The following is a 21,016-nucleotide window of genomic DNA, read 5'->3' on the forward strand; positions in this document are numbered from 1 at the left end:
TCCCCCGACCCGCTGCGTGCGGGCCCCGGGCGGGTCTCCCTCAGGCGGCAGCCTTTGCTCGGGGAAGCCACCCACCCCCAGCTCCCTTTCCCTTGGTGCACCCGCTGGTTTTTTTTACGGCGAAAACCTCCCCCTTTCCCGCTGAACTTTTCAGTGGGTGACGGGAGGGTCCTTCGCCGGTGCTTCGTTCCTCGTTGCAGCCTCCTGTAGCGGCGGCGCTGCCGAGGGAGGGCGGCTCTGGCGTGGCCCAGCGCCGCGGCGGCGGTCGGGGCCTGTCAGAAGTCTGTGGTAACTCCGCTGTGGGATAGTGAGCTCCGAAACTTGTAACAGTTCTTGCCAGCTAGCGATGCGTTTTGTGTTGGCCGCACATTTGTTTTTGCAAGTCTGTATTTTCATACTTTTTCTCCCCCTGTCCTTCCCTGTTTCAGTCACTAATCGAGCTCTTCGTGAACAGACTGGACTCTGTTGAATCGGTTCTGCCATACGAGTATGATGCGTAAGTACATCGCAACAGGCTTCCAGAAACGTTTGGAAAGTCTGTTTTCTGTTCTCAGGGCAGTGATGCAACTCCTGATACAGTACGCGTGTTTCTTGTAAGCGGTGTTTTGGGTGTAGGGATGGAAGAGTATATCCAGTGTTCACTTATCTTTGGTGAATAAGTACTTTTCCTCAGTAAGCAGTCCTAAATTCATTGGCTTCCATAAAGTTTAATGCAAATAGAGAAATTTTGGGCTTTTTGAGCTAGTCTCTCGTCTTGCTGCTACTGTTGCACTGCACAGGGTAGGACGTATAACACCTGCAAGTTTCTCTTTTCTGTATGCCCAACAGCAAGACTACAAATCGTATTGTGTATCATTGCTTAGTAGACCTATAAATATCTGCAAAAACAGGTAAGAATTTTCACAGACAAGAATCAAAATAAAAACAACATTTAGATACAGAGCTTTGGTGGAAAAAGGAAATTTTTTTTTTTCATAATCTACTGCTACCCATGTTTAAATAGCAAAGATCCAGAATGGTTACATTCTCTCTTCCATATTCAGCTGTTTCAGACTGTATATAGTTGAAAAGAACTGGTGAATGGCATTTGGCAGTGTGGCACGTTAATATTAAAAGCAGTTCCCTTCTTCGGAACATGTTTCACGTTAAATACTTTTTTTTAAAGACTCCTGTAAGAAAGGGGTGTAGTTGTTTTTCTGAAACTTCTTTGCAAGAGAAAAGGACAGTCTTTTTGTCTTAATATGAAACATTCTATTGTTTGTTTAAATTGTCATTTGAAAAGGATGCTTGGACTAAGCATCATGCATTTTGCTACAGATACCTCAGCTGTGATATATCTTGGTTGAAATTGATATTGAAATAGAAATATTTATATATAATATATCCCAAATTTCTTTGCAAAGGCACTCAAATTTTTACTAACAGTGGCTGACCCGCCAAAAGAAGTATGAAAACTGCCATGTTAAGGACATAACTTAAGAAGTGGTTTTAGGCTGATATTTACAGTTATATGTCAATTAAAAATTAAAGGTAATCTTTTCCACTTTGTTCCCAGTTTTGACTTCTGTCAAGATACGGAAGAGAAAAGACCATCTGAAAATCTTGGACAAGTGCTGTTTGGGGAGAGAATAGCATCATCTCCATATAAGGTTGTTTTATCCCTTGAAGTTGATCCTGTTTAAATTTGATAGCTGTCATTCTGATGGCTGTAATCTATAGACATAGCTGAAGACTTGATTGTGTGATTCTTTTAATTTTTTTTAATATAAGCTTTATACTGTTTATGTAATAAACAAAACCCCTCCCACCCCAAAGGCATCTTAGGGTGGCTAATTAAAGTTAGGAAGCTGAGCCAGTAATCACTTTTCTTTCCTGTTCCTCTGTGGCAGACAAATGCAGAAACTGTATCTTAAGCAGTTCTTTAACAGCTGAGTGTATAGTGTGGTAGGTGATCTGAAATCATTAGTTTTTAAAATGCAATATTGGAGGCTGTAAACTGGTGGTTCAGGAACTGTTTCGTATACTTGGTTGTACTGTTGGGCAGCTTCCAGAGTGGGAAGGGGAAGCCAAATTGGGGCTCACTTCCAGCTTTTCCCTGCTTGTACACACTTAACATCTGTTGTCTAAAACCAAATTCTTCATTGTTGGTGCATGTCACTTGAAATCTTCTGTAAAATAAATAAGGTATGGAAGTATTTTGTAGGTTAGGTATGTAGTATTTTTCTGTCTCATGCTCTGCATTAGCAATGACCAAATGTAGCATCTCTAAAATGCCGTCGAGTCAACTTGGGAAAATTATTAGCAGTAAAGGAGATATGGTCAAACACTGGCTTTTAACGCTTGAAAGCTGTATACTGTTCAAGTGCAGCTTCCAGACTGGGATTTGCTGGTGAAGCTGAAAACTGGGCTATGTTTGTCTGTAAGCGTTGCCAGATAATCCAAATCCCTGTGAGAAAAAGAGGCAGCAGAGTTTCTGAGCCTACTGTTGCTCAGTCCTAGTTTACTGCTGCTAGGGATCTAGTCACATCTTTTCATAGGACTGTTAAGGAGGTGATGGAGATGTGTAAACTGCTCCTACAAGTCTCTTTTTCTTTGACTCTGAGCTAATGTAATTTTAAGTCTTACAACTGCTGGCCACAAGAAGCTTTTAAATACGGAGCATGATGGGTCATTTGGGCTGGATACCCATTGAATAGATTAAGTATTATAACAATTACTTGTTTGAAATGACTGCACGCTACAGTAATTAGAAAATGCTGTTATTGGTTCGCACTTAGGCCTTGATAATGTTAGAATTTTCAGTCATGTTTTAAGTATGTTAGCTCACTAACAGGTAAATCCTAACTGGGTTACAATAGAAGTTTGATATACAAATGTGAGCACGTTTGTGTTCGGTGGTGTCTGCGCTTGAAGCATAGATGCTGTGCAACTTGTTGCCTTTTTGGCAGCCTTGTCTAAAAACTTAGTCGTCATGGGGTAACGCAGCTAAAATTAACGTGAAACGTTCAAAAAGGGTGTAGTTAAAAGTCTGGTTTAGCAGATGATGAAATTACCAAAATAAAACAAACTGATAAAAAAGCAATACCTTTTCTACTAATCTTCAAATTTCAGTCCTCAAGGTTTATCTGGAGGTAGTTTATCTGGGCTATTGAAGAGATTTTTAGCAATGTGAAAGGGGATTGCTGGTGCTGGATGTACCTAAATCTTGACATTTAAGTTAAACCTGTTGTATGGGAAATTCTGGCTTTAGAAACTTTTATAGCAAGGAAGTGAAGTATCTCAAAAAAGTCAGCTTTACATGAAAAAAAGACTGAAAGATTTTTGAAGCGAAACTGAAATTACTCTTTTTGTGTGCTTTTTTAACAGTTCACTTTTAAAAAGCAAGAAACATGCAAGAAGGTTTGTACAAGATCATATGACCCAGGAAACAGTGCTGACAAAAGCAAACTGGCTTTTTTGAAGAAAGGAATGCAGTTGAATTATCAGCATCACTGGTAAGCTGTGTGCTTGAGGTTGGGGTTTTGTTTGCTGCTTTTTTACATTGTTATCTATGTTCTAAGTGGTTGCTTTCTTCCTTCTATGTGATAGTTGTCCTCTACTGTGCATCTTGTGGGCACTACTGAAAACAGTGTGCATTACATGAATGTTAAATGTCAATGTGAAATAAGGTGCATCCCTTTCTGAGGAAGTGTTCTTTGATTTCTGTCTAGGATTATCGATAACATGCCTGTAACGTGGTGCTATGATGTGGAAGATGGACAAAAATACTGTAATCCAGGATTTCCAATAGGATGTTTTGTTACTCCAGATGGTAGAGTTAAAGATGCTTGTGTTATAAATGTAAGTGGTGGGACTTTTTTCGTTAGTATAGCAGATGTAATTTCATTTACAGTTTTATTTTTAAGCTTTCTTTTCCTGAGAAAGAACAGATACCCTTGTAAACATGGTTAATATTCAGAACGTGGACATTGACAAAGCTGAATGCTGCTTCTGTATGCAGTGTCTCACTGATAGAATTGTCCAAAAAAAAGGTTCACGTAGATCTTTTGACCAATAAAGATAAAGCTATAAAACAACCGTATTGGTGTCTAAAAGTCTTAGAAAATTGAGGTTTCTGTTCTGAAATTTCGTGTGTATCCGTCTTTGTACCTATTCATTCTTTGTCCATGCAGCTAAAAGTTGTATTTGCGTGCAAGACCTTCTTTTACCAATTTCAGATAGAAGCTTTCTAGTGAAGACCTAGAAATGAGCACTGTGTTCTAGTTGGAAAAGTTATGTCTAGCACAGTTTACAAGTTAAATGTGTCAGGATTTTCCCAGATGGCTGGAAGATAACAAACACAGTTGTGGCAGGGAAAGAATTATATTGACAACAATTTGAAGTGTGTCAGTCATCCTGGGAGTTTCATGGTGAACTAGTACAGTTACAGATAATAGTGATACGGTTTTATCTCTCCTGGGGTGAGGGACCACACTCCTCTCAGCGAGGAGAGAGCTCTGCTATGACTCTGCTCTGCCACATGACTTACTGCTTGTATGCAGTGCAGGCAATTTAGTTCTATTCAGCAGGTCTGATGCTTCTTGGAAGTGATGCATTTATCATGCATGTTCAGTTTACTCACTCTACAGTCACCTTCCAACTCGGTTACTCCTCAGGCTCCCTAGACTATTGAAAATGGTCTGTGAATTGAATAACCTGTTCTAGTTAGGTGTTCTATTCCATTACTTTGTATGTGAGGTGGTTTTTATGTTAAATTGATATTGGTGTATGTTGTGTTGGAAACTGTCTGGTACACAGAAAATGGTTGTAGCGAAGTCAGCAACATGGATGAAAAGTTTTGGGTTTTTTTGGAGGGGGGGACTTCATACATAGGCAGCAATGGTTGAATTTTCTAGTGAGTGCTTAGGGAGCTTGTACTGTGTGTCCATGAAGTGCTGTGCAAATTGTGTGTGCTAGCTGTGGTGTGGATGCTCTGCTAGTGTAGCCGTCATACCCAGTGTCAGTTTTAGTCTGCAGATTCTAATTGCAATGAGAATGTTGCATGGCATGGCGCTAGAGGGATGATTGTTACATGGGCAAATAAGAATGCAGCACCGTGGATATAACTATAATCTCTGGGCTGAGTTGGGGAATGTCATCCTCTTTTAGAAGTATATCCAAAAACCTATTCTAGCAGACATAATTATATCTTTAAAAATGGGGCCAGGAAAGGGGTTGTTATCGTGCAATGGCCCAGCCACAGTTCATCTTCACATTTATGTAGCTGGAAGTGAAGGAAACAGGGACCTAAAGATGGGGTTATAATATGACACAGGTATGATTCTAGTCTTCTCCCAACGGGAATCTTGATCATGGTGAAAGAAGAGGAATCCAGATAAATTTAATGCCAAACACCTTAATATTTTGCTGGGGCAGGCAGGGGATGGAAGTTGTATGGCAATTGGAAAATGGCTGATATACACCATAAAAAAAGGATTTTTTAAACTTCGAAACTCAACTAGCAGTCTGTCATCCTGGTCCCCTAATTCAAATTAAAGTTTTTTAAACAATGACAGTGTTGAGGAGAAAAGAAAATCCAAGTCAACTTAATTGACTCTGGTATCATATGAGCTTTATATGGTTCTTCATAATTCCAAATTCTGAAAGGATAGGGATGACAAAGCAGAATAGCTACTGAAGGTAAAGATAGTTTTTTGAAGCAGAACCTGGTTTGTAAGCTTCGGTAGCTGGAGTGTCTACCAGAAAGACCCGGGGGGGGGGGAGAAATGGTGAATCTGAATTACTTGTATTTTGAATAAATACATCTTTGAACTTTTGGCAGCTTTTTTTTGGTAAATACAAAAATGGTGTCAAATACGTTTAAATTTTACTGGTAACACAGATGTGATACTTTATTATGTGGGTTTGTATTTATATAATACAATATAATATATAGAAAAATAAATATTTTATACAGGTATAATAAAAAAAAGTAATTGTTGAAGTATTTCCCCATCTTTCTTGCTCCTTCATTGGACAGTAGTCTCATTTTAACATTCTTGACTGCTTGCGCCCTCTCCTGTTGAAGTTTCTCAATCTCTTGGTGATATTTTGTAGTCCGAGTTTAACAAGAAGAACACTTTCTACCTCTTCAACCACGTTGACATAACAATCATGTACCATAGCGGGAAGGATGAAAACTGGCCTGGTGCAAGACTGGTGATGGCGAGACTGAGACCGCAAAGGTAATTGTGCATTAAAGGAGCAAGTTCTACTGCTAGGGAGTCCTAACAGTAGTTGCAAACTTAGAAATTATACTTGGTGTCAGTAAGTTCTGAGGAATTGGTTGTTTGAATTCTGATAAAGCTTTCAGTATACTGGTTCATGGCTGGAACTGTATTAGTGGTTCCATGATTGTACATGTCATTTAGCTTTGCTTTTAAAATGTTTCTCAAAGTCCCTCCTGATGAAAAAACTCTTATGCAGACTCTTACAACCTGACACAAACAATAGAAGTTTTCTCATGTTTTTATTGATTTGCATCTGGGTGTGCATTACTTTCTTTTAAGATGTTTTCAGATACGCTGAGAAACATCCTTTAACTGAGTGACAGTTTCCCATGTCATCTCTCTTATTGTTGCTGCATTGCCTCCCAAATGTACTTTGTATGAATGTACAGTAATTGTTGAGAATTTGTCTTTCCTGTTTTAGTTTGGATACTGAGTTACAGGTGAAATATCAAGTTAATACTGGTATTCAGAACAGCAGAAGACGATGACTAATTTTCTAAGACGACTAACTTATCTTCTTAAACAGTAGCTTCTTAGTTTCTGTGTTGACCAGAAAGGAGATGCAACAATTCAGAGGTCAGAAACAGAGTGAAGTGATTACTTTGGCCTCTTGTCAGTCTGTTCATGCACAGTTCATACTTAGCCATATTTGAAAGCTGCAGTCCGTTTATAAAATTTCAAAGTAGGTTGCTTTTTTTAGCTAAACTCTTCCCTCTTTTCTACAGAGATTAAGTACACTCTTAAATTATGCTACCACAGTTTCTCAAGTCATACAGACATGTATGGTACAACATGACTCAGGTATACTTGTTTTTTCTGTTGCAATGGTATAGTGTGTTTTTAGTGAATTATACTTGCTATGCAAGTTCATTCCTTCCATTTACATCTGCTCTGAGATGGTGGCAAGAAGATTTTACCAGCCTTCTCAATTTTTGATTATCGCTTTATCAGTTGCATCCTGAATGGTTGAAAATGAGAATTTGTCTTTTCACCAGTAATGCAGACCACAAGGGGGCACAATTAGGTTGCACATAACCTTAATTTTGTCATTCTCTGACCTGGTGGGTTGCTTGGTGCTTTGCTTCAGCCTTGAAGCTCTCCTGATGGGAAGTATTTGTGGTTGGAGCACCCTAGGCCTTTCATGAAAGTTTTTATTATCTTGTGACTTGACTTAGTCGTGGACATATAATAATGCATATAAGGTAGAATTATTTATCTGAATTGGGTAAATACAACTTGCCCAAGAGGGCGTGAGAGGGAAGCTATTTTCCACTGTTAGAGGAGGGTCACAGGAATGAATTCAAGCAAACCTTAAGGTTTCTTTGACCTTATGCTTTCTATAGCTGCAGTATGTCTAAGGTACTGCAGAGAAAGGTTTGCATATTTGAACTTTAGAATGCAGAATGTTGTTCTGAGTTCTATATTTTACAGAGTATACAAGACTGACGAGAGGTGAAATTAGACCACTTGTATAGGAATGGAAAATTGAAAGGTTCCCACAGTCATTTCTTTTGCCCCAGTGTAAAAAAATGATAGTAATAAAAAAAAAAGACACTCCCAAATCCACCAAAATAAAATAAAATAAACACCCTTCTGCCTCTGAAACTTGAGGGAAGGTGAGAACCTGTGAAAGATTGCTAAGAAATTCTCTGTCTTCCTTACTGACGAGCGCACACTGAGGTTAGGTCCCTCACCGGTAATGCAGTCTTGTTAAAATGTGGAAGGGAGGTATGATGGCAGAGAAGCGGTATTTTGTGTTAAAATGTACCATCTTAGCTGGTAAGGATTGCCAGACTTCGCAGCCCAGTTAACCAAGCAGCATTTTAGCTTAGGACTAGGACTTCATTCTGATCATGGCAGAAAAGTGGGTAGGGTTGAAACCACATCTCGTGACCTTTCAGAGGTCTGTGGTTCTCGTCTCTCACATGCGTAGCAAACAACTTTACCTATAATGTTCTCAAATGCCTAGAAGTGTGAACAGATAGTAACTGAATGTAGGATAGCGATCCAAGATCCAAATCCCTAGGATGCTTTCTGTGGAGTTTTTAGCTCTCGCCATGAGTGCCTCTGAGAGCTAGTGTTCAGTTCTGGTGTGGCTTTAAGGCTGTTACTGAAATTCTGAATAATGATACCTAATTATATACATGATTTAATTTTTCTTGTATTATCTCTAGCTACAAACATTAAGTATTAATAAAAATACATTTTAAGATCTTTGACCTTTGTTAGTAGAAGAACAGAAAAGCAGGTTCTCAAAGAAGTTGCATAGCTGGTACAAAATGATATACGCAGCTCTCCTTGTTTCTTTTTTTTTAAATAAAAACTTGTTTTAATTACCTTAGAAAAGAATTTGTGAAAATTCACCCTGTAGAGCATATGCAATTTTATTTAACTTTTTTTTTTTCCCCTTAGCTACAAACATACAGATGAGAACAACTTAAGTTGTGAAGGTCCACCTATGGAGATTCCTGGAGAATTCACCAATAAACTGAATTTGATCTACACTTACTCTGTGACATTTGAAGTAAGTATTGAATCTGTTACATGAATATGTAATTCCCCGAAAGAATGAAGTCAAAAACAACTGGATAATTTGCTAATAGCCATAACTGGATTAAAGCGGTGTAAATTCCACAAGGATGGTCTTGTGAAACAGTTTTCCCAAATCCTATTACTTTTCCATTACTGTAGTTTAAGTGACACTTGGAATGTATAAATAAAGACTTTTTTTGCCCTGTTATATTACTAATAGAAAGGTAGTAGATTGAATAACTGCAAGAGTTGCCTCCCTTGAGGTATGCTCTATGTTTTCAGAGTTCAGTCGGGGTACTGAGAGTCTCCTGTTGAAGAAGTGTTTATATTATATTTGGAGATACTTTGTGTTAAATGTTGATTTTAGTATATTGTAAAGCTGTTTTTTTTTTTTAGTGAAGTTGCAGGTTTTGACTCATTTTGTATTGCTTTTATTTTTTCACTAGCTTTTTTTTGAGTAGGTGGCCATTTATCTTCTAGAGTTAATACTCTAATGTTTACTAACGCTCTAATCCTTATTCAGCCTGTTACGACTTAGGAGGAAATTAGGCTTTCTTGTGACTGGGTCTTTACCCCAGCGTGGAAAGTGAGCCTCCTGCAGGGGAGAGAATAATTTGGTCCAAGCTACTTCAAACCTTGGTACCTTGGTTCCAGTCTGTCCCGAAAGCACGGTTGTTTTTCTGATGTAAGACACCAATCTTGCAGGATTTGGCTTGAGACCACCAGCTTATTTTGTATAGGCAGTCGAGCAGCCGTCATGTGGTAACAGCTTTCATTCTACAAAATTGAATTTGATTTGAACCAATGACCTTGAGGTGCAAGGCTCTATATCCTGTTACTTTTGCCTTGAGACCCCCAGTCCTCCTTAGACTCTCTAATTTTACTACATGAATGAGCCTCCTGTCTATTAACGTTTGCCTTTGAATCTTGATGATAAATTGCAGTTTAGAATCGCAGCGTGAACTTTGTCCGGCTCCTCACGCAACCTGTTGGGCGTTGGGGCTACCTGCTCCCTGGCTCTGGGGCGGGGCGGGCGAGGCGGAGCTGCCCTGGGTTCAGGCGCTTCGAACCGCCGCTTTTCGGTTACCCGTTAGCCTTGATTTGAGGTAACACCCGATATGTTCCACTTTTTATTCATAGTTTAAAAAATAACTTAAAAGGGGAGTATCCAGCAGCGGAAAGTGTTTTTACATAGGAGAACATTAGTTTCAGTAAGCCTGAATACATAAACCAGTAAAACGCGTAACTGTTTTATGGTCCTTTCTAATATGGCAGCTGACTTCTGATGAGAAAGCTGTGGTGTCTGCTTTAATTCATTGAAATGGGCAAGGTATTTAGCTCTGTGTATGTGAAAAGTATACGCAATCGTGCCTGTAATGTTCAATGCACAAGCGTACAAAAATGTAAGCATGCGAGCAGTTTGGCACTCAAGTAACAAACTTTAGAACCACAGTTCTGAAACTCTGTCCCAACTAGCTGTGAACTACTGATTGAGCTGAAAAAGAGCAACATATGGCAATTTCAGCCGCCTTGTTTTGTTGGTGCAATTCTTTGTTACGTGTTCTTGATGCAGAACATGAATCGCAACTTAAAAATTCTAGGCTGGAGGTGTAGTCTAAATTCTGAGAATTAACTGTACAAATGTACCAGCTGGTGAATAAATAAAGAAGTTCTGCTGAACTTCATGCCAGTCAGGAGACAGAGTTTGGTAGCAGGACAGCAGACATACACCTCATGAGACAAGCTGTAGAGGACAAGGCTTGGGGGCCAGAAAGGATCATCACTTGTACAGCTCTCACATGAAGCGTTTAGAGGCGGAGATGGAAGAGAATGGAAGTGTCTTTTGAACGTGAAAGTTGTGGAATGATTTCTTCTTAAATCCTTCACAGGGATATCTGGAATTGAAAGTTGTCTGCCAGGAATCAGAGTGGAAAATAGTCTGTATTAGAGGCCATTATGGCAGGGAGCGAGGAAGCCTGCGCTAAATACATTAAATATGATGAGAGAGAAAAATTCTGGGGAAAACTAGAAACGTACTCAATAGAGTATGTTTAACAAAGGTGAAGTTTCAAGATCAGCGTGCTATGCTGGGAGTATCTTGTAGTGATGGTATGATTGTTTTTCAGTGTGCATTTGGGAGCTGCAGGCAGCTACATACCGAATCATGGAAAGATGAGGCTTAGTGAAGCCTCAGCTGAAGGTAGAAGATGTGGATAGGAGATTTCAATAAACAAGATATTCTTTGAGAAGCTCAAGAGATAAAAAGAATCAATGCAAGAGGGAGGTCTAACATCCAGGGTTGATACCAAGCTTAGATATTAATGCTGAGTAGAAGGTTTGTGGAAGAGATTTGATGTGCTTATTCCTTCTCAGACTGCAACAAACTTGTACTTGTTTCTATTAATTGCCATTTAATGTCTTTATAGGAAAAGAATAATATTAAGTGGGCTTCCAGATGGGACTACATTTTGGAGTCCATGCCACATACAAACATCCAGTGGTTTAGGTAAGATTTGCATTTATTCAGTGAATAGCCTTGCAGGGGAGCACAAAGATTTCTTATTTGTGCTTCTAGGGATATATAACTTCTGCTGTGGTAGAACAAAGTCTGTTAGTTTTCAGGCAAGAAAACTTTGTTTTCATGTGTGAAGTAACTTTTATCAGTCTTCCATCTCTTGGGAGCAGCTGTAGTATTGCATTTCACCAAAGGAATGCACCATTAGTGTCCAAAAGGAAAGCAGCCTCCATCGTTTTACTTTATAATCTCTATTCTGTAGAACTTTTGAGACGTTGCTGCTCTGCAGTGTTCTTATTGTTACTGTCTGGCTTTCTCCAGCTGCCAAGCGAGAGGTACATAGGTGTACTGCATGTTTTGTACTCAGCAGCTGCTTACAGTAAAGAGAAGGGCTTTTTTTTTTTTACGAGTAAAAGATGTATACGAAAAGCTCTTACTTCCCTCTGTACCACGCAAATGATATCAAGTAAGTATATAATTTATGTTGAAATGTTAACATTTTGCAATATAATGTGTTTGAAAAGGCTAATCTGATGAAATATGTCTCTACAAAATATTAAATGGCATGATGTAGGTTTCATTGCTTGATAGATATAAAATCTACTTCACAAAGTCTGGTTTAAGAGCTGTAGCTGTTTCACTAGGGAAATTACTTCTGAGCTATATAAGGAGGAAAATAAAGAAAAGCAATATGTAACTGTCTTGAGAATTAACAATATATCATAAAATACTATTCTTCTCAATTCTGTCTCCTAAGAAATCATAAAAGTACACAACTTTGTACAAAACACAACAGTTTATCTTCACTGGGTGGGAAAATACTAAACGGTCTGAATGACTTAAGTAAAGTCTGAATATCTAAGGCTATTCCTCAAACTTGAGCTGTACATGTGGTATGAATTGGAGTGCATGTCCTGAAACCTGATTAAGTGGATTGAAAGTTTGACTTTTTCTTTATCTACAGTATAATGAATTCCCTCGTAATTGTTCTCTTCTTATCTGGCATGGTGGCTATGATCATTCTGAGGACTCTTCATAAAGATATTGCAAGATACAACCAGATTGACTCTTCGGTGAGTAAGATCTACAGCTTTTACATGAGCGTGTTTTTCTGGTGATACTGATGTCTATCAATTACTTTGAATACAATCTAAAGAGATGTATAACTACCAAGAATTTGATACATGCTAGTATATCTGGGGATTAAAAATAGCTATATGGCTATTTCATCTTTTCTAACAGCAGGAAAAGATGTGACACACTTTTGTAGCATCATTTGATGAACTTGTAATATGCAAGGACAGACTTCAGGTTTTAGAAGTATGTGTAGTGATTCACAGAAACATTTTGGTAGTGAACAAACTTGTATTTGAAATGTAAGTCCCTTTGTTCCAAGGTCTCAACCAAGGAAAGCCTCTTTTTTTAATAAATACATTCACAGTATACCAACAGTCACAAGACACAGTACAGACATTGAAAACTGTTCTGGCATTGGTTCACTATCAAGATGTGGCAATTTCTCCTGAGTCCTCTGGTTGCATTATGGAGTCAGTCTGGACATGTAGCTGGCAGTATGACACTGACCTAAGCAGCCAGTGTGTTATTTATGGAATCTCCATTCCTGGAGATACTCAAAAGCCATCTGAACGTGTTCTGGGTAACCTGGTTTAGGTGGCCCTGCTTGAGCAGGGGGGTTGGACAAGATGACCTCCAGAGGTCCCTTCCGGCATCAACCATTGAGTGATTTTGTGACTCTGGCAACCTGGGATTATATGTAAGATTCCTTGTCACTGCAGCCCTGTTTTAAGTCATGTTATGTGGAGTTAGCAAAGGACCTGCACTATATCTGTTGCGGAGACATTTGTAGCACAGAAGCAAAGACTTGCTACCTACTTTGGCATATTTTATGTCTAAAAATGTGTCTTATAGTCTGAACAACCAAACTTGTGAAGAGAACAGTTATGTTTATTGATAGCTGTTTTTTCCCCTCTTCAGGAGATCAGGCTTAAAACTACTGCAGCCAGGTATTGTCTCCACTGTAATGAAGCTGCGTTAGAAAGCTCAGTTGCTGTACTTTTTCCAGTTCTGAGGTGGTATTTCTTTATGGCAGTTTGTAGTATAGCTTGTCCAGAAAGCAAGTGTGGTAGCACGTGACTTGTGAAGTTTAGAAGGTTTGTGGTCTAAATTTCATGAGAAGTATGATGCTGTGCAACTTAATAAAGCAACGCATTTTAAAAAAAAAAAAAACTGTATCAGGTGATTATTGCAAAAAGGATCAAAAATTAAACCAATGGCTAATAATAGAGTGAAGTTAGTGTGAGGATCAGTAGTTGTCTTGCTAAATGTTATGGGAGAGGTTCTGATTAACATAGACTAATACAAATTGATGTTGCCTTTTGTCTGTGGCTAAAATGTGTTGGAATAGTGTACTTTGTCTTCAGTTAGGAGATTGTAATACCGCAGTTCATGTGCAACACAACTTCTGGTTTCTAGCTGCGTTAGAACTATCTGGTGTGTGTGTAAATGATTTTTATTTATTTTTTTATAATACAATTCTGGTGATCACTGTCAAACTGAGCCTGGTGTGCCTGACTTAATGTAGTGACTGAAGCTTGTTGCCATCTGACTGAACCTGTTGCGAGTTCTTTTGAAATACGTACTCCTTAAAATGGGAAAGGGGCAGGTCCCTATAGTGGCTTGCTGCCTTGGTGGAAGAGAAAGTAACTGTGAATAAGAGGCTTGACTAGTTGACTGTGAGTGAAAGGCTGAGTAAAAATTACTCTTTCTCATTGGTAAAAGTGGTATCTGCAAGCCAAAGGTGAGAAATAATGTCAGATACTACAAAGGTTTGAATTTTCACTGTTGTTGCTGTCTATCTGGATAAAGAAATACTTTAAAATGCACAAAAATGTTTCATATTGGAACTAAAACATCTGAAAGTACTTTTATTCTTCTTTGTGTTTTTGATATTTAATATCTTTTGTTAATGCAAATCCAGACAGTAATTAAAGAGGAAGAATTTTTCCACATCCTTTAACTGATCGTTTTTGTGAAGCTCCTGTTTGATCTCTCAATTAAATTATTTTCAAAATCTTATACTGTGTTGTCTTTATTAGTTGGTCATTCTTAATGTGATAAAGAGCAAGAGTTGTAGAAGCTTGACTAGTTTTTATGGATAACAGCAGGGATAGGTGTGACTTTCAAAAAACCACTCTTTTTTATTTTCTTGCCAGTTGTAAGAGACTTAAAGATCTGTTGTAGTTCAAGGAGCTGATTTAAAAAGGTGTGAAATAGTTGTGCAAAAGAGGACCTGGGCTAAGGAAGCTGCAATGAAGCAAATTAGTATCTCACACTTGGGGAAGGCTCATGATTCTACTTGAAAAGAGATAGATGCACAAGCCAGTGATTGTGGTATTAGCTGAACGTTAAATGCGTATACTAATACTACCTGGCTTTTAGTGTGATGTAGATTTAGTGAGACATACATTAATGAAGTGTTCAGAAATCATTAGATTACTTTTAGGGTCTTATGACTAAGAAAAGATAACTGAACTGAAGAGAATTCATGTCAGTATCTTTTCAACAGTGAGAGGTAAAACTCTTGTCCTCTTTTTTTGTCCTCTCTTTGATTGTGACTACTTGAGTGTAGGGGACTTAAATCTTTGTTAGAATATTTTGAGAACTAGGCTAAATTAATGGATAAGGTGAGGATTACTACACTTTTAAAAAATTTACAGTAGTTTTTAGCATATTGGCCAAGATTCAAAAGTATCTTTAGATCTATTTTCCTCAAATATTTTTTGTAACTATAAAGTGTAGCTTCCTACCTGGATTAGTTGTACAATTCTTATCCTCATTGAAAAGTAAAGGTTAGCAATATAAAATACTAGTGAATTCTTTAAACAAAAATCTGGAAAATACTGACTCATAGCTAATTGGCCTGTAATGAAAGAGTTTTATTAAAAATAGAGCTTTGAGACGAACACTCTGGCCCATAGGCCCATACAAGATAAATCAGGGGTCTCAATCTGCCAAGCTTGTAGTCTCTTTATTTTTCTTAAGCCAAGATATTTACCATGTAGCTGTATGTTTTAAAGCTTGTATTAAAACCAGAGGGTGTCTTTTGAGAGCATTTGCGAGATTAGGTGTTGATAAGAAATCTAATACCAGCCATTCCAGATTTGTACAACATTTTCCTTGTTCTGTCAGGAACTAAAGTACTAAGCATTTATTTCTGCTTAGTGTGTACCATTTTGAAAACAGATAAAGATTTGCTTCAGGTGGCAACCTATGAAATTCTTTCGTTCCTTACTTACAACTACCTGGGAAAAATCTGTCTTACCTCAACAACTTTCTCATCATCATCACAATTAGTTCAAGTTCAAACTTACAGGAAAGTGTGGTCTTTATGCTTCTTTAACCAAACCTTTCTTTACTGGGAGAGCACTGATGCCTTGGAATTATACCTAGATACCTGGTATCATTTTCTTTGCAGGTGTAGTTTTGTGGTTTGGTGTTGGTGTTTTGTTTTTTTTTAATCAAAGTGTTATCTTGTGTTTAATAGTTTTCAATTTTTGTATTAGTATATCAGACTTCTGAGAGTAATTTCTAGCCAACAAATGCATGCAGAGTTATCAGTATGAGGAAGGCAAAGATAATCTTCCAGGAAAAAAAAAAAATTACATAATCTGTTGCAAGTTAAGATGTTCTGTGTCATTCGCCAGTTTGGTCTGTATTCTTTCTTACCTACTTTTTTATGCTGTAATTCTAGTGGTAAGCAGTCCATTGAACTAAACTCAGTACTCCTAGGTTAATTGAAACCTTCAGCTTTTAACTTTGTGAGGAAGAGAGGTGTCTTCTTGAGGGGTTGGTTATTTGTGGTCGTGTGTGTTTGGGTTTTTTTTGGGAGGGGAGGTGTTTGTTTTGAGTGACGTTATTGAAAAGTTTTATTCTTCAGCAATGGTTCCTTAGAGCTGCAGGACTAAGGATCCCCCCCGTGCCATCCACCCGTTCACCTCTGGCAGTGGGACAAAGAGTGTTGGTACTTGCCCCTGGTGATTCTAGGGAGCAGACTTTCTCCTGGAATACAGGGACCATTTCATTCTTTTCCAATATTGTCATTGAGACCGATGTGCTCTGTAATGGAAGCAGAAAAAGTTAAGTGCTTGAACTAGATTGAAATGCTAGAATCCAAGTGAAATTAAACGGAATGCTTTATTTTAGTTTTAAATTTAAAATGGTGTTATATGGTTTGGCTAATTACATCTTGTTTTTTCTTGCTTTGAGATGAGGATTTTCTTGATAAATCCTGCCTTTTTCTTTGATTGAACCATTAGGGGGTTATAAAATCAATGAGTGATGAATCACATGCAATTAGTCTGTCTTTGGATCTAAACTGGAAGTTAATCAAACTTTAAATATGTGTTTTGCATCTTGTTTATGTTAATTCACTACTGCATTATGTATCTTTGCTAAAGACATTGTTGATTTTATACAGGAAGATGCCCAAGAGGAATTTGGCTGGAAGCTGGTTCATGGAGACGTGTTTAGACCTCCAAGGAAGGGAATGTTACTGTCTGTCTTTTTGGGCCAAGGAACTCAAATTTTCATTATGACATTTATTACTTTATGTAAGTAACTTTATTAAGGTGATGTGTTCGTAGTGTAGTAGTGCAAGAAAGATGCAATATTATTAAACAAATGATAGAAGCCTGCTCTTGGAAATGAAGTCCATCCTTTAGTAAAATAAAATATTAATACTGTTTCATAACAATAATCTAGATAGCTTCAGTACTGCTGTCGTTCAAAATGTTGTGGTACCTGGGCTAATTCAGATTCTTCATGATGACAGAAATGAAGCTTCCTTGTTACAAGTTTCTTTTTAAAAAATAAACAGTTTGTCATGGTGTAAATTATCCAAGGATCCAGTAATGCAAGTTCAAAGACATGTAATCAAAGCTTTAATGTTCTCGGAACACTTTTTATCTAATACGTTTGACACAACAGCCTGCAGCCATGCAGAAATAAGAGCAAGAATGCATGCCAATGGAATAATCCTGACACAGCATTCAGATAATATGAGAGCCTACCATAAGTAGCTATATATACATGTAATGATGTAACCTGTCACAAGTTGGTGTTTTATTATATGTTACCTATAAAGTATATGACAATTCCTTTTCTTATTGTACGGTAGAATTGGGAAGTATATTGATATTTATTACAAAAGAAGAAATTTTCAAATTCTGCTCTCCAGGTTTTATTCAGATCTTTTGGTCTTTTCACAGAGGAGCTGCTTTTTTCTATTCATTACGTGATGCTATAAGATTAATAGAATTTTCTTGATGGGCTTGTCTTTCAGTGTTGATCACAGCTCTTTGTAACTTACTTAACTGCAATAGTTTCCTGTGAAACTAGTGTAGTATAGAAAGAAATTGGGCGGGGGTGGGGGGGGGAATCCTTTTTCTGTTTAGAAACAAAATTTCCCACTAGAGATCGCTGACAAACTCCTTTTCTGAGAATATCTCTGGGCTGGCCTCTACAGTTAGTTCCGACACAGGCAGCCTTCTTTTAATAAAGAGGCTTATTTTCAAGATAATGCATTCTTGAGTAAAGTGGTGTCCGTCATGGTGGCTGAGAGCCTTTTGTGGAATTTGAAGCAAGTGACTCGATACCTCTAAGATCTTCTATCTTCACGCTTACTTATACCTTAAAAAACAAAACCCAAAAAACCCCCAACTCTCCCAAAACCTACCAAAACCTAAACAAACCCCAACAACTCCCCCCCGCCCCCCAAACAAAAAAACCCTGACAAAAAAAGCTCTGTCAAAGTTTTTGGTTCCTCCAGACCTACTGTTCTTGGATGTCCTTTATGCCACATATTAAACTTCTCCTGTTACTTAGCATGCGTTAAGTATTGGCCATGAATGTTTACAGGCTGACTGTAGGATTTTGGAAGCAGACTTTTTCAAGCTGAAATTTGGTTCAGGTTCATTGTTCATATCTGTGTGGCATTTTATTTTTCAGTCTTTTGGCTACGAGAAACTTTCTATATAAAAGATGAGGTGGAAATAATGCTTTATTATGAATGAAACTGTGACATTAGGGGTATGGTTATGTGATGGGGATATATGAGAGCTTATACACATAATCTTCATTTAAATATCTGGTGGTGAAAGGGATAAACCTGTACAATGATATGTGTTACATATCATTACATACATATCAGGGGAATTTTGACATGTGTCCACAAATGACTAAATCTTTTTGTATCTTTAGTCCTAGCTTGCCTTGGTTTTCTTTCTCCTGCCAACCGTGGTGCTTTGATGACCTGTGCAGTTGTATTGTGGGTCTTACTGGGAACTCCAGCTGGTTACGTGTCTGCTAGAATGTACAAGAGTAAGTACACACATTTGTTTAATGTGACACAGCAGGTTAAATTCAGAATTGCTCGGCTTAATGTAAACCTCAGACTGGAGCTCTTGTCTCAGGCAACAAATCTGCTTCTTGCTGCTGTACTGCAAAACAGTTGGAAAAATTTCTGAGCTTGAAATTTTTTTTACTTTTTCCCCTCAGCGTTTAGAGGTGAGAAGTGGAAGACAAACGTTTTGCTTACAGCTCTGCTTTGCCCTGGGTTAGTATTGTTTCCCCTCATTCTTTCCTTTATTCTTAAGTATAAACGAATCTGAGGTGGGAAGGGGGGCGGGGGGGGGGGGGAAATGGGGGGGGGGGGGGGGGGGGGGGGGGGGAGTAAATGACGATGCTTGTTTGTGTGATTATTTTCTTTATTGTTCTCCAAGTTGCTGTTCCTTTTGTATATTGCCTATCTGTGAATATGAAGAAAAGTGAATTCTGAGGAGCTGGAGCCTAGCATTCTAGAAGACAGCTTCTTAGCATCTTGTTTTGCAATCAGCTGTGGGGGTAGGAGGAATGATGTGACTCTCTTGCAGGGTAGCGTCACAGCCTTTGAGAATCACTGCACCAGCACATTAGGCATAGTGATGGGGTAATTCCAATTTGGTACCGCAGCACTCAGTATGTTACAGGTAATCCTGTCTTAACTGTTAATAGGTATGGTCAGTTTGTCAGGAAGTATGTGGTTTTGTGGTAACTTTGGAGTATCTGTAGTGCTCTTTTGTAAATAGGGAGAGACAGCCCTTTAGGCAGAACCTCTATTACTTTAGTTATAGTATCAGTGTTTTCTTGTAACCATGTTATTGAGGAGGACACAGGAAATATAATTGAGATTATTATTTTTTTAAGTAAATACCTATCTACTGCTATACTAAACAGTAGAAGTTTACTATGCTTCTGGGTGAGAATGATGCAGAGATTCTCTTAAATGGGTTAGTGTCTTTTATATAAATGTAGGTGGTGTCCAGTTGCAGATATGGCTGTAGCGTGTATCATACTATGGCCAATACTGCCGTGCTTGGGAAAGGTGATAGCTCTCCTATCTTTCATTTTCTCATAGCTCTCAAGACCTTCCGTGAGAATTAGGTCAGTGAAGAAAGGGAACAGGAACTAATTTCTTCTGCAAGACTTCCGTATTTCTTGGTTGCCACTTTGGGTACATGAATCTACCCTTTGACAAATGTCCTTGGCAAAAGTTGAAGAAAAGGTTATAACTAATTTCTTAAGGTATCTCCCCCCCAAAAAAGCCCAGAATGAATAAAACATGACTTTGTTTTGAGTATAGTAGAATTTAATCGAATGAAATGTAATGCATTCGATAAAACTGAGTGTAGTATTTCTATGAGATCTTATTTCTAAACAAAATGTGCTTCAGTCTCCCTGCTGTCATTTAGATATTATCTTGAGAGAGAAGAAAATATTTATTGGTCGAAGAAATACTGTACTGATAATTTAAACTACCAAATAAATTGTTTCATAGAGGAAGTAAAATGATTGGGGATGGTAGAATAGGAACAGATGTCTTGATTATGCTATGCTAGTTCAGTGAATTTGCATAATATCATAAACAGCCTAAGGCTGTTATAGTCTCAGTAGACTGATGGAAGTTCATATTTGCAGTATTTTTTTTTTACCTTTGGAGGGGGTAAGTGGGGTCTGTGTTACGAGCTTGGGCAGATGATAAAGATTAGCAAGACTTCTAAAATGGATTTTTTTTTTTTTGGTTCAATAAATGCTTACACCAGGGGTTGCTTGGGTGCGCTTATTTAACAAGTCTATTCCCCCAAACAGTTTTGGCAAGTGTAAGACCTCTTCAAGGAAAAAGGGAGCCTGCCTATTGCTCTAATCATCCCTCCTTCCTTTTTAAATTAAATTCAGTGGAGGATGCATGTTCACTTCAGGGCAGTTTAAATTCTGCCTCAGGAACACTTTTTTAACAAAACCCAGACAATGGTGCACTTCGCAGGGGCCCTTCCTGAGGCTGAATTTCTGTGATACATCTCTGAATCCATGAATAATGGAAATTCAAGCAGGCTTTTATATGGGGTTCACTTGCAGTACATTTTGCTTTGCTTTCAGAATGGGGTGGGTTTGAAATCTTCATCATATGTCTTCGTGTTGTTTTCTGGTGTTTTCCGAGGATGTTTAGAAAATGAGGCAGATGCACTTAACTGGGGAGGGAAGAACAGGTCTGGAGAGATGTCATGACTGATGCAGTCTTTACTTAAATTCTCAAAAGGTGTGGGCTACTTAACTGTAACTGCATGAGGTGTTAGTACAAAGATTC

The 21,016-nt window shown here is 38.2% G+C and overlaps 1 protein-coding gene across 1 annotated transcript in view; it reads left to right on the forward strand.

Moving 5' to 3' along the window:
- The window catches only part of LOC103923421 (transmembrane 9 superfamily member 2-like), a 33,301-nt gene that overhangs the window by 659 nt on the left and 11,626 nt on the right, over positions 1–21,016 (forward strand). The window contains exons 2-12 of the mRNA XM_009331766.1: positions 429–496; positions 1,556–1,649; positions 3,367–3,494; positions 3,711–3,840; positions 6,097–6,224; positions 8,682–8,793; positions 11,228–11,307; positions 12,281–12,389; positions 16,814–16,946; positions 18,595–18,714; positions 18,892–18,949. Of these exons, the coding sequence (XP_009330041.1) occupies positions 429–496; positions 1,556–1,649; positions 3,367–3,494; positions 3,711–3,840; positions 6,097–6,224; positions 8,682–8,793; positions 11,228–11,307; positions 12,281–12,389; positions 16,814–16,946; positions 18,595–18,714; positions 18,892–18,949 (1,160 nt within the window). The remainder of the gene's footprint in view (positions 1–428; positions 497–1,555; positions 1,650–3,366; positions 3,495–3,710; positions 3,841–6,096; positions 6,225–8,681; positions 8,794–11,227; positions 11,308–12,280; positions 12,390–16,813; positions 16,947–18,594; positions 18,715–18,891; positions 18,950–21,016) is intronic.

Source organism: Pygoscelis adeliae, unplaced genomic scaffold (assembly GCF_000699105.1).
Source record: "Pygoscelis adeliae isolate BGI_AS28 unplaced genomic scaffold, ASM69910v1 Scaffold79, whole genome shotgun sequence".
Lineage (NCBI taxonomy): Eukaryota > Metazoa > Chordata > Aves > Sphenisciformes > Spheniscidae > Pygoscelis > Pygoscelis adeliae.